A 14,043-nucleotide genomic window follows, 5' to 3' on the forward strand; every position below is an offset into this window, starting at 1 on the left:
TCTAATCGTTGGATGTGTTTGACTTTTGATTTTGCCTTTGATAAAGGACTTTTCTTTTTTAATTTCCCTTGCAGATATAGATATTAAATAAGTGATTTGTTCGCTTAAAACTGCACCATAACTTTTATAAGGAAGGCATATTGTTCTGGTTTAATCGAAAACTAATTCTGGATTAAACTCGAATTTAGAAAACGAAAACTTGTGTAACAAGTGGAACATGATCTGTAAAGTTTATTTATGTAGGAAAATGCCATCTAGTTGAATACATAATTCTGACTAATTTTCTACTATAAACAAATATTTAGTATATTAAACCACTTTTAATGTGATCCCAGTTAATTTAGAATATGTATTTGTTGATTCTATGAATCCCATATAAAGTATGTTTATAAACGTGTGTCATTTTAACTGTCTTTCCATTTCCATATGGGCAATTAGCATGTGCCACTGGAATAGTTCAGTGTGGCATTACAGTATTTCGTTGTCTCAGCGGAGACGAGAATTGAACGTTTCTTTGAATCTCTTGTATAGTTTGCTCGTTAAACTTTCAACACTTGCATAATACTATCTCACAAAGACGAGACATATTTCAACATTGTTATTTAATCAAGTTGCTATGAAGGGCATACAACAATTAACATATTTAAAAAAAATTCTCAAATCTTTAATAAAATCGCCCATATCACAGCTTCATTTGAGTACTTTAATGTTTTTATTCTTTTCTAAAACATGTAACCACATTATAAATGTCAAAAGATGCTCAGGCTTGTTCTAAGATTTTGACAAATATAGATGTATGTCCAACATAGTGAAAAGGCCATACTGATTCTTTACCATCACCTATTTAATCACTTTATTCTATCAGAACAAAATCCATGTTGTAAGCAATTAATGTAGTAAAGGGTGGATGTCTTTTGGTGCAGTTTGGTTACAAAACATGTACAAAATGGACAAATAACCTAATGGGGATAATCTAATTTGCTTTGTTTTAAAATTTTCCTTGAATGCAATGTGTAGCGTTGAATAAACAATTGATTACTAGAATTTGGATATATGCGTTTTTTGATTACATCATGTTAGCTTTTATATTCTAAGTCCAGTAGGTTTCTACACCCATCCGATTTTTCCCTGCGGACGAAACAAATAAGAGAAAATATGTATAAACAGACATGCTTTAAATATATTATTTTAGAAATCTAACAAAATTTCGAGGTCAAATACAGTTAGACTTAATCCAATTATAAATAAAAAAAGTAAAAGTTCCATAAAGTTAAACTTTAATTGTAAAAAAAACCTGCATGATATAAAGAGAAATTACTAAGTATCGACCAAGGAATTATGAAGTAAGTCTTACTATACAAATCCTTTGTATCGACGTTTTATTCAAACGATCATACAGTATAGTAATGATAATGACAATGTGATTTAGTTTGTTGACAATGTAACCCTGAACTTAAATATCCTGTTAACTACAATTGATCGATGGATTTTATCTTAATTATTTTCTAATCAATCAACTACCACACGACTTAATTTGAATAGATGGTTTATCCCCCGGAGTAGCAATACTTGAATTAAATATACAAAATTGTAACTTATAATTGAATGTAAACGGTGAACTTAACTATTCATCTAAGTGTTTAAGTCTTCGAAGTGACAATTTCAATACATATTTCATGGGCGGTATATGTATACTTTTTTTGTTAACAAAAATCATGAAATGACGGGTTGGACGAGGGTTATTTCCCTTTTTCCAATTTGTTTGTTTTTCTCTTCTAAAGTCCAAATTATGAACGGCAGTCCTGTAAATATTAATAACCTGTTTATATCATGCTATAATCATATCTGGATTTTTTATACCAGCAACAACTTATTTTGTATGATCTTGTATTGTATTTTGGACGTCAACGAGTGAAATACAATGACAATGTATACATTAAAAATTCAGTAACTTCTCAGAAAGAAGGAAAAGAAGATAAGTCCAAGTGCCGTAATACAGATCCTTCAAACTAACTAAATAATTCATAGCTTGGTGAGTATGGCGACCACATATATCCCATAGAACACATCTATCTAATCGAACATGAGTTAAAGGATACATCAAATGCAATATCTTACCTTTTATCTAGAACTTGACAAAAATAATGGTCGTTGAGGAACTACGTTCAACGCATTGTACATATGTATTCAATTTCGAATTGTGAACTCCCATTTATTTAAGAATTGAATGCTGCTTTTTGTAAATTTATTGGGGTGTAAAAGCGTTGACCGAAGTACATTTTGTATGAAGCGCGGAAGCGCTTCATACTAAAAATGTGCGCACGGTCAACGCTTTTACAACCCTATAAAGTTACAAAAAGAAGCATTCAATACTTATAATTACATTATTTTAGCTAGAATCATGAAAACACGATTTTTATCAAGTTTTCATTTAATTTACCTGTGCACTTTATTGTGGGACCTCGTGTCATCATGAATGATTAATGTTATTGTCTATTACAATTGTTTCAGGAATAGCACGAGATGTGCAGTTGGCCAATCAGAATAACGTATTATAATGAAACATACATCTAATGTAATTATATAGTAATATTCAAACAGTATGAAATAAATAGCCCGCAGTAATAATATATAAGACATGCCAGAGCTTGTATTTGTTTAATGATTTTACATCTATCTTAGAACTTAGAACTTTATTAAACAAACTCAGACGCTGCGCTACAGGAACATCAATTATACTGATGACAGAATGAGTAGAAATTATTTAATATATAAAACTATAAAATATCAAATTATTAGAACATATATTGTAGACAAACAAACTATAAATTATTGTATTACTGTATACATATATTATAACACATATTTCAAAAGGTAATATCAAGGATAGTGGGTTTCTGCAACGAGGCTCCTGAAATAAGGTTCATAATGGTAAAATTGAAGTTGTCTCTTGAAGTTTTACGGACTAGAGCATGATTTAGTTGAATATTATACAATACCTATATCACAGAAGACGATGAATACGTTCCCATTGTCGTCACCACAAACCCGTTCCCCTTCAATAAAAATTGTATCACCGAATGCGACTTATTACCTTACTTTGAATTGATCTGCTTTCCTTTCATTTGAAGATGCGAATACTCAGGTGTCTTGTTGAGTTGTGTTGCTCAAACTTCGGTTTTCCTTGCGGTATCTTGAACTAATGTATATCTTTATTTCTTTTTTTTTCTTTTTAGCGACGCTATTATTTATTTTTATCCAACTAATGATTTTGTTTTGTTACTTTAGTATCGTATGCCTCTTCTTTAGACAATTGCATAAATGAAAAGTTGTGAACAGAGGCTATCAAAGATCACTAAATTCACTAATTGATAAAAATGTTAAAGTAAAACAAAAACAAAAACAACTACTGACGAGGATATTCACTGAATTATAATAGGTGTAACAGTGAAATAAAACGTTCAGCCAGCGAACTCTTTACTTTCGGTAAAAGTTTATAACATCTTCTCCCAGGGCTTTATCCAAGACGGCACACACAACTAAAGTGGGAAGATTATATAGACTAAGCTATTGCATTTACTGCAAAGTTTACTCAACTGAATGAATGTACTCCTTTACCAGCTGCATGAATACGAAGTATGTAGCGAGGTTATCTGAACTCGCGTGTTATGCAATATAACGATTAACTTTGAAGATTGTTTTCTTGGTTACATATGGTGTGGCTCTGTACTTATGCACTCCGTCATTGTGTTATTGTTCTTATGATAATTTTTTTTGTCTTTATTTTTGCTATTGTGCTGTGTCTGTGTGCCTTATTTTTGTGTTTCTTTCTTGCATGTTACGTGGCTCTGTACTTATTGATTTTTTCATTTGATTAGGGACTTTCCGATTATATTTTTCTTGGAGTCCAGCATTTTTGAGATTTTACTTTTTTCAAAAAAGTATAAAAACGGAAACAAGATTTTTTTTTCTTAAAATGAAACACTTATATATTGCAAATAAGATTTACAGTAATTACATGCTATAAAAACAAAAACATGTTATCATCGAGACAAATTATAAACAAGTGAGAACAAGTATAATATTATCTGGTACAATAGAAAAACAATCAACTAAATATAGTTAGCAGATGTAACTTGATGTGTTAATCAGACTTCAAAGTACACACTTTTACCAAATAATGATCTTCATTTGGTTCGATACACACATCTTTTAATGTTGTCTTATAAAGTTTCAAACAAAAGCATTTCGGTAATCGTCTTATGTTTACCTGTATTGTATGTTCACATGTTTAAGAAACTACATTGCATTTTTACAGGTTTTAAAATATCACATTTTTACAGGTATCAACACTGTCTATTGCACCGGGTTTTCTTAACATGTTTTCTTGCGTCATTGCCTTTTAGTGTTACGGTCTAACACTAACCCCAACGTAGCTCTGATTCCTTTCACGGATTTGGCTATACTTTTTGGACCTTTTGGATTATAGCTCTTCATCTTTTATATAAGCTTTGGATTGCAAATATTTTGTCCACGAGCATCACTGAAGAGACATGTATTGTCGAAATGCGCATCTGGTGCAAGAAAATTGGTACCGTTAATTTTAACGTCTGTTCAAATACTTTGTAAGGTACAAATGTCCTAACCTCATTTGAACATGAATTTCTTATATCAGATTTTATTTATAAAGACCTCTTCTGATACTCTATTTAGTTGCAATTTTGTTTTTGTGTATTTCGTGATTTCATAACAATGCTATCCTATTTATTTATATATTTTTAACATTTAAACTAACATTAAACGTCCGTATATAGGTAACTTTAATAATTGGAATATTTAATCATGCATATACATACAATGTACGTACCATACATAAAACCTTATTGAATATCTCAATGTCGGGTGTATTGAACCTACACAGTAAAATATCGATGAACTATAATATACACATTATTGAGAACAAGGTAAAAATATAAAATTATCCAGGACATATTAATTTCATAATCCGTTAGATGTATTGATACATAGTGATCATACTTTCTTAATCGACATAGTTGATAAAATTCACGAACTATTAACAAAGAAGAAAATGAAGACCATCAAATTGAATATATCAGCTGCATATCAGGTGTTGTTTATATTGTTTACAGGTAAGTTAACAATCTTGTTTGCATCTTATATAAAAAAAAATTACTTTGATATTATAGAAATTTGTGATCATTTTAACATTATATATGTAGTTTGTCCAGTTTTTGACGTATTACTAAATGCATTTACAACTTATCCAGTGTTGTCTGTATGTGTGTGTCTGGTTGCGTTTTTTTTCTTTCTTTTTTTTTCGGGGGGGGGGAGGGGGGGTTGGTTCTTGCCATTTTTTCCGACTGCAAAATGACAGGAATCAATGTGATAATGAAACAAAGCAGCTTGTTTCATTATCACATTGATTCCTGTCATTAAATAGGCATTTAATCATAAAATTGTATTTTTTACTCCATTAAAACCATAAACTGTATTGGATTTTCTCATAATAAAATCAATGATAGTAAACCCTTGTATACTGATAAATTGCATTTTTCATTCAGACGTGGAGTAATTAATGCATGTGTATATAGGACCCCAGACGAAATTGGTAGAACTTGTTTTATTCTTGCAGCTATATTGATTACTGAGGCTTGGTATTTCGTAACGTCAGTTAATTTTGAAACCAGGATATCTTGTTCTTTCAATTATTAATCTCTGTCAAAAGCATATAACATAATAGTATAATGTTTGTTTGTGTCAATGGCATGCTGCCCATCCAAGGTCCTCAATTGAAACATGAAATTTCTTATTCTATTCTTATTCTTTCATCAACATGTAAGGTATGAGTTACTATTTTAATGTATCTAAAAAAAATTTAGCAAAGTAGTAACAAGAAAACATTATGATAGTCAAACTAGTTTGATACGATCTAACTTCCTTGATACATGTAAATTGTGATTTCAATCTTCCGGTTGATTTTCATATAACTCGAGATATTTTTTAATACTTGGTAAGAATATCGTGTGTAACACCATGTATACTTCCTTGTTATTACCGGTGACTTCATACAATCAACACAATACAAAGTAGTTTATTTATATATATTTTCTGGTCAATAACTTTAAATAAACGATATATTAGTGAAATATTGAAAAAAAAGGTTTAGTCATTCAATAATATAACGACAAACGCTTTTTAAGTTATTTTCCCCATGATAGTTTCGATACGTGATTATTGCATTTCGAATCTGTATGTCTTGTATTTACTCTCGAATTTTTTTTCAAAACTCCATCCCAATACTTTTAATATACTGTTTCCATCACAACGCGGTTAAGTATTTTATTATATCGGATACGGTCAATTTGATGTACTTGCATTTCCATCAGCTGACTTAAACGTTAATAGTGTGACATCAACAACATTCGGTTTCAATGTTTTAAGATGATTGTGTTATGTCTCGATATTACTTTCTTATTTTGACCAATAAATCAAATGACAAATCAATGCTATTTGACCTCATCCTTAAGAGTGCAACAGAATGAAAATGGTGAGGTAATGAGAAGTTTTTTAAAGGAACTATGAGTATGGTTGATTATTTAATCGTAAAATCCCTGTGATAAACAATCCAAATGCACGTGTAACCTTAATACCATTAAAGCTTTACCAAGTCTAAAGTATGTTCTTAGTTTGTTGCGATTTCACACGTATCTCGATTTAAAATAGTACATTCACGATTTTCATATTTTCTTCAGTGGTGGCCTGTTGCAATTCCGTAAGGCATGAAGAGGAAAAATACATTACACACGTGAAATACAGAGAACACAAGCTTGTGAAAAGAGCCGTTTCCGGTACAAATACGACAGACAGTACAGACAATTTAAATACAACGCTTGGCACAGACAGTTCGAATACAACACATAGTGTCGTCGACAACACCTCAAGGGGTAGTGATGTGGCCACTACAACAAATAGTTATGAGACAACAAATAATAGTGAGATTACAAATAGTAACGGGACAACAGAAAATTTTGAAACAACAAAAAGTTATGCGACAACAAATAGTAATAGTGCAAATTCAACAGCAACATCAACAGTTACAACAGAGACTACAACACAAAATTTACCAACTGGTCAAACAGAGGTTCCATCCAATACGAACACGGTAATTTTAGAATAGTTACACTGTAAATATGCAACGATTTAATATGATGGAAAATGTGTGTTAAACTCACTACTCGCACGCAAAAGCTTAAACCAAATGATTACTGTTCAATCTCTTAACGTGACAATGATTGATGCCTTCAAAAGCTTGCACATCACTTACAATTATAATAACTTAGGATTTGCTCAATCATGCTCAATCTGTTTAGTCAGTTATTATTTGGAGTAAATTATTCTTAAATAGACACATGAAACCAAATATTATATTCATTCATATCTGCAATTATAATAAATCAATAGCGAATCAATTTTTTTTAGAGAATCACTGTTTAAAGAATGAAATAGTTTAAAGGCATGTTTTATTCATATTGGATGTTTAATGGTTTGTTTTCGCAGTATTCTTTACATACATGAAATTTAATTGATTTGATCTTTTTTATTGATTTGTACATAAAATTAGATGAGATTTTAATGTATATTTTGAATTGATTTGAAAATCACTGTAAAGATAAAATATGTATACCTTTTAAATAGTTACACCAAAAAAAGTCTTATATAATGTGGTATCTCACTTCAATGAAGCATTTTTCCCCATCTATAATTCATTTTATTGTACGAATATGACCATAATAACTAGCATTTTGTTCATTTTTTGGCAGACAACAGACCACCATACTTATTATAAGTCGAGAATATTTTCCGACCCGAATGGGGCCTATTGGAATGAGTTGCATGGACATACGAGACATTCTTTATCAAATGACAAACATCTTGTGTACTCGGTAAGAATTTATATGGGGTCATATAGTCTATTAGCCTTTCTTTGACCTTTAACATTTGATCACATCAAACGAATTAAATTGAATTCCTTTTGTGAATAAATTTTCGATGGTTCAGGTATTAAATCTGCGAGCTGAATAATTCACAATATTTATAACATACAGATGGACTAAAACGTTCAAAAGGATAAAAATGATCAACATGTCATGTCATGGTATAAGAAATTAGTCATGAAAAATCTACTTTTTCTTTTGTCGTGTAGCTTAGATACATGTAGCATTTATCTACAGTAGAATATGGGATTTCGGATCTTTTACATAGAAGTTTAGTAACATATCATATAAACGGTATACCGGTGTAATATTCCTTATGTCGTTATTTTTCATATACCTTTCAAAATGCAAACATTTACACAACTTACAGTTTTCGGGGAGGGTAGGTCGCTCGCAATAGCTATTATTCGTGCACTTTCTTTACATGTATTTGTCTTTCCCAAGTCAGAAGCCTATTGTTCAAAAGTGTCCAGGGCGCTTAATACATTCATTTATTTTTTACTTTGCTATCCGTAATACGATGTTCTTGTAAATAAAGGCAACAGTAGTATACCGGTGTTCAAAAGTCACCAATCGATTGAGAGAAAACATATCCAGCTTACAAACTAAACCCGATTGAAACACATCAACTATTAGCGGAAAATAAAGGAACAACATGAACATTTGTAGTCATAAAATTGAGAATGAAAATGGGGAATGTGCCAAAGAGACAACAAGCCGACCATAGAAAAAAACAACAGCAGAAGGTCACCAACAGGTCTTCAATGTAGCGAAAAATTCCCGCACCCGGAGGCGTCCTTCAGCTGGCCCCTAGACAAATATATACTAGTTCAGTGATAATGAACGCCATACTAATTTCCAAATTGTACACAAGAAACTAAAATTAAAATAATACAAGACTAACAAAGGCCAGAGGCTCCTGACTTGGGACAGGTGCATAAATACGGCGGGGTTAAACATGTTTGTGAGATCTCAACCCTCCCCCTTTACCTCTAGCCAATGTAGAAAAGTAAACATATAACAATACGCACATTAAAATTCAGTTCAAGAGAAGTTCGAGTCTGATGTCAGAAGATGTAACCAAAGAAAATAAACAAAATGACAATAATACATAAATAGCAACAGACTACTAGCAGTTAACTGACATGCCAGCTCCAGACTTCAATTAAACTGACTGAAAGATTATGATTTCATCATATGAACATCAGGCACAATCCTTCCCGTTAGGGGTTTAGTATCATACCATCATAACATATATGAGAAGAACATAACCCGTGCCATGCCAACGACTGTTTTTTTAATAAATGTGTTTAGTTCCGATGCAAAGACCCGATAAGTGAAACAATATTAACGCCAAAATATGCAATCTTTAATGACATGACAACAATATCGTAACTATATCCCTTCTTAATAAGTCTATTCAAAGGTTTTGTTAGTTTTTGAGGTGAATACTGACACCTTTGTGCTTTATAAAGAATATTTCCATAAAAAATTGGATGTGAAATACCTGAACGTATAAGAAGTCTGCATGTTGAGCTATATTTACGAATGATGTCCTTATACCGATGATAAAATTTAGTAAATGTTTTGACTAGTTTGTGATATCGAAAACCCTGGTGTAATAATTTTTCAGTAATACATAAATTTCTCTCGTTAAAATCTAAAACATTGTTACATACACGAGCGAATCGTACAAGTTGAGATATATAAACACCGTAAGATGGTGACAAGGTAACGTCACCATCTAAAAATGGATAATTAACGATAGGAAATGAAAAATTATCTCTTTTATCATAAATTTTAGTATTCAGCTTTCCGTTAGTGATATAGATATCAAGATCGAGGAAAGGGCAGTGGTCATTGTTAGTATTAGCTTTATTTAAAGTAAGTTCAACAGGATAAATTTCTTTAATATACATACTGAAGTCGTCATTATTGAGAGCCAAAATATCATCCAAATATCTAAAAGTATTATTAAATTTGTTTATCAGATGTTGTTTCGATGGGTCTTTCCTTATTTTTGTCCTAAATTGTAACTCATAGCAATACAAAAACAGGTCCGCAATAAGTGGTGCACAGTTAGTCCCCATTGGAATTCCGATAATCTGACGATATACGGAATCCCCAAAGCGAACAAAAATGTTATCTAGTAAAAATTCAAGGGCATATATAGTATCAAAGCATGTCCAATTGACATAGTTTTTTTTATTATTGCTACTAAAAAATGACCTAAATGCATTTTTGTTTCTCTTTCAGTTTGTTACAATATCTTTTGAATTTCCATTCTATGGTCACATGATACAGAAATTTGCAATTACGCCATTAGGTTTGTACCATACTAGTATATAAAACTTTACCTGTTGAGTTGACATTGTGTTTGCTAAAAACGCAACGTCTTTCCTTGTTTGTTATAGAAATTCAAGGGGAACTGGTGAATAGAAATATATGATAACGTTTGTTTTTTTCTTCCGACCGACAGTAAAACTCTTCCCAAAGAATGGTGTACGTTTGGTTGTGCGGGATAAATAAATACGCAGCCACGCCACATTTGGTATGTGTTGGAGCTTTAAATTTGATGTTGCCATTTGATTAGGGACCTTCCGTTTTGAATTTTCCTCGGACTTCCTGTTTTATTGTTGTTGTTATTTTACTTTTTAATCCAATACCTCGTGTCCATGTTAAGACGTTTGCAACAATTCTTTGAGATAAAGTGACGCAGCTTAATAGATAAACAGCAGCAATATATACACCTGATGACATTGTAATTTTATGGAAAATATAAGTTATTGAAACATGTTTTAGGTATAATATGATCAATACTGTTAGACTCTTCAGTACTCAGTCTTCAGTAAGATTAAACATGTAACAACATTGGTTCTGAGACTAAAACAAATTTAGCGGAAATTGGTTTATCTCTCACTTATTGCATATGGTATTTTATTGTTCATTGACTATTTTCCAGGATTTTTGTACATGAGTTCATTCACGCATCGACAACTGGATTATTCATACACCCATTACATTGCTCCACTGATGGCAAACTTTGATACCATTGGAAATCATTCTGAAATATTGTACAAAGATAACGGTAAGTTTGTGTAAGATATCAAATGATTTGAATTCCTCTTACTGTATTATGGATATCATTTCTCAATTGTATAAAACAAGAACATTATTTCGATTAGCATTTATTTACAAAGCGATTTTGCGTATTCATCTTGGTAATACTTTTTAAGGAGCCAAAAGCACTTTTCAAACATTTTTAGAAATTTTAAAATTCATACCAAGTAATTCCTGTTGAAATTCAAAGGGACATCTATTCCAGACAGTTAAACTTGAAGTTACAACTTTCTCTCGTACGAAAACAATAAATGGAAAATTATTAAATGTATATACTTCATGCAAACTCTAAAATAATTTTTTTATCAAAATTCAGGTAACAGTTTTGTAATTGAATGGAGAGACATCGAATTAAATGACCAAACAGAGAGTAAGAAAATTAAGATTATTTTATAGGTTTTTCATAGCAAGCATTGGATTTTAAAACATTTGACGTTTTTTTATTTGTTCTTTAAACATTAACTATACACGTGTACACATATCACATAACGGAGAACATATTGTTTAAGACAGCAATAAATATCATTTTTAGCTCACCTGGCCCGAAGGGCCAAGTGAGCTTTTTCCATCACTTTGCGTCCGGCGTCCGTCGTCGTCCGTCGTCTGTCGTCCGTCGTCCGTCGTCGTTAACTTTTACAAAAATCTTCTCCTCTGAAACTACTAATCCAAATTGAACCAAACTTGGCCACAATCATCATTGGGGTATCTAGTTAAAAAAATGTGTGGCGTGACCCGGTCAACCAACCAAGATGGCCGCCACGGCTAAAAATAGAACATAGGGGTAAAATGCAGTTTTTGGCTTATAAATCAAAAACCAAAGCATTTAGAGGAAATCTGACGTGGGGTAAAAATGTTTATCAGGTCAAGATCTATCTGCCCTGAAATTTTTAGATGAATCGGTCAACCCGTTGTTTGGTTGCTGCCCCTGAATTGGTAATTTTGAGGAAATTTTGCTGTTTTTGGTTATTATCTTGAATATTATTATAGATAGAGATAAACTGTAAACAGCAATAATGTTCGGCAAAGTTAGATTTACAAATAAGTCAACATGACCGAAATGGTTAATTGACCCCTTTAGGAGTTATTGCCCTTTATAGTCAATTTTTAACCATTTTTCATAAATCTAAGTAATCTTTTACAAAAATCTTCTCCTCTGAAACTGCTGGGCCAAATTAATCCAAACTTGGCCACAATCATTTTTGGGGTATCTAGTTTAAAAAAATGTGTGGCGTGACCCGATCAACTAACCAAGATGGCCGCCACGGCTAAAAATAGAACATAGGGGTAAAATGCAGTTTTTGGCTTATAAATCAAAAACCAAAGCATTTAGAGGAAATCTGACGTGGGGTAAAAATGTTTATCAGGTCAAGATCTATCTGCCCTGAAATTTTCAGATGAACCGGTCAACCTGTTGTGGGTTGCTGCCCCTGAATTGGTAATTTTGAGGAAATTTTGCTGTTTTTGGTTATTATCTTGAATATTATTATAGATAGAGATAAACTGTAAACAGCAATAATGTTCATCAAAGTAAGATTTACAAATGAGTCAACATGACCGAAATGGTCAGTTGACCCCTTTAGGAGTTATTGCCCTTTATAGTCATTTTTTAACCATTTTTCGTAAATCTTAGTTATCTTCTCCTCTGAAACTACTGGGCCAAATTAATTCAAACTTGGCCACAATCATCTTTGATGTACCTTGTTTGAAAAATGTGTCCGATGACCTGGCCATCCAACCAAGATGGCCACCACGGCTAAAAAGAGAACAGAGGTAAAATGTAGTTTTTTGCTTATAACTCTGAAACCAAATCATTTAGAGGAAATCTGACAAGGAGTTAAATTGTTTATCAAGTCAATATATATCTGCCCTGAAATATTCAAATGAATTGGACAACCAGTTGTTGGGTTGCTGCCCTCCAATTGGTAATTTTTAAAGAAATTTTGCTGTTTTTGGTTATTATCTTGACTACTATTATAGATAACGATAAACTGTTAACAGCGATAATGTTCATCAAAGTAAGATCTACAAATAAGTCAATATGACCTAAATGGTCAATTGACCCCTTAAGGTGTTATTGCCCTTTATAGTCAATTTTTAACAATTTTCATTAATTTGGTAAATTTATGTAAATTTTTACCAAATATTTTTCTCTGTTACTAATGGGCAAAGTTCATTATAGATATAATTGTAAGAAGCAAGAGCGTTCAGTAAAGTATGAACTTCAAACACATCACCATCACCAAAATACAATTTTGTCATGAATCCATTTGTGTCCTTTGCTTAATATGCACATAGACCAAGGTGAGCGACACAGGCTCTTTAGAGCCTCTAGTTTTTTATAGTATAGTATCGAGTCTTTTAAATTACGTCATTGTCCAATGGATTCAATGCATTCCTCTTTTTTCGTATCCCTTTCGATTGTTAAAGACTCATTACTAACTCTAAAATGTTGACTGTAGTAAAAGAAATTTCGAACTTTGGTACCATTATCATTATCGTATGGGAATGATGAGCAGCGTTAACCCTAAGTAAAGGTGTAATCCTATTGAAGCCTTCGTTTAATTCCATCATCTGAAAATCGGAAATGGGGAACCGATTTGAGAAGCAGGCAAGTGGGTGAAGTGGCTTTGTATTTCATATATATTTCTAATCGTTTTCTTTTCAAAACTTAGTTATCGTTCCGAATATGCATGAGATACTTGTCACAGGACTCTTTTTTTTACACAGGACTCGAGGCAAACATAGATCTTCAATTAATCAGAATTGTAATACAGTTACTAATGGACTCTCAATGCTGTGAGATGATGGACATATGGATATTTAATAGCAAAACATGCAACAATAAAAAATAATACAAACAATGATCTACCAAATCAAAATTCAAGTATTTCATGACAACGGGTTTTAA

The 14,043-nt window shown here is 31.9% G+C and overlaps 1 protein-coding gene across 1 annotated transcript in view; it reads left to right on the forward strand.

Moving 5' to 3' along the window:
- The first annotated feature begins 4,867 nt into the window (after window positions 1–4,867).
- The window catches only part of LOC139495165 (plexin domain-containing protein 1-like), a 31,752-nt gene continuing 22,576 nt past the window's right edge, over window positions 4,868–14,043 (forward strand). Inside the window, exons 1-6 of the mRNA XM_071283363.1 lie at window positions 4,868–5,150; window positions 6,774–7,183; window positions 7,842–7,964; window positions 10,272–10,341; window positions 10,978–11,103; window positions 11,452–11,505. Of these exons, the coding sequence (XP_071139464.1) occupies window positions 5,090–5,150; window positions 6,774–7,183; window positions 7,842–7,964; window positions 10,272–10,341; window positions 10,978–11,103; window positions 11,452–11,505 (844 nt within the window). The 5' untranslated portion in view covers window positions 4,868–5,089. The remainder of the gene's footprint in view (window positions 5,151–6,773; window positions 7,184–7,841; window positions 7,965–10,271; window positions 10,342–10,977; window positions 11,104–11,451; window positions 11,506–14,043) is intronic.

The sequence above is a fragment of the Mytilus edulis genome, chromosome 1 (assembly GCF_963676685.1).
Source record: "Mytilus edulis chromosome 1, xbMytEdul2.2, whole genome shotgun sequence".
Taxonomy (NCBI): domain Eukaryota; kingdom Metazoa; phylum Mollusca; class Bivalvia; order Mytilida; family Mytilidae; genus Mytilus; species Mytilus edulis.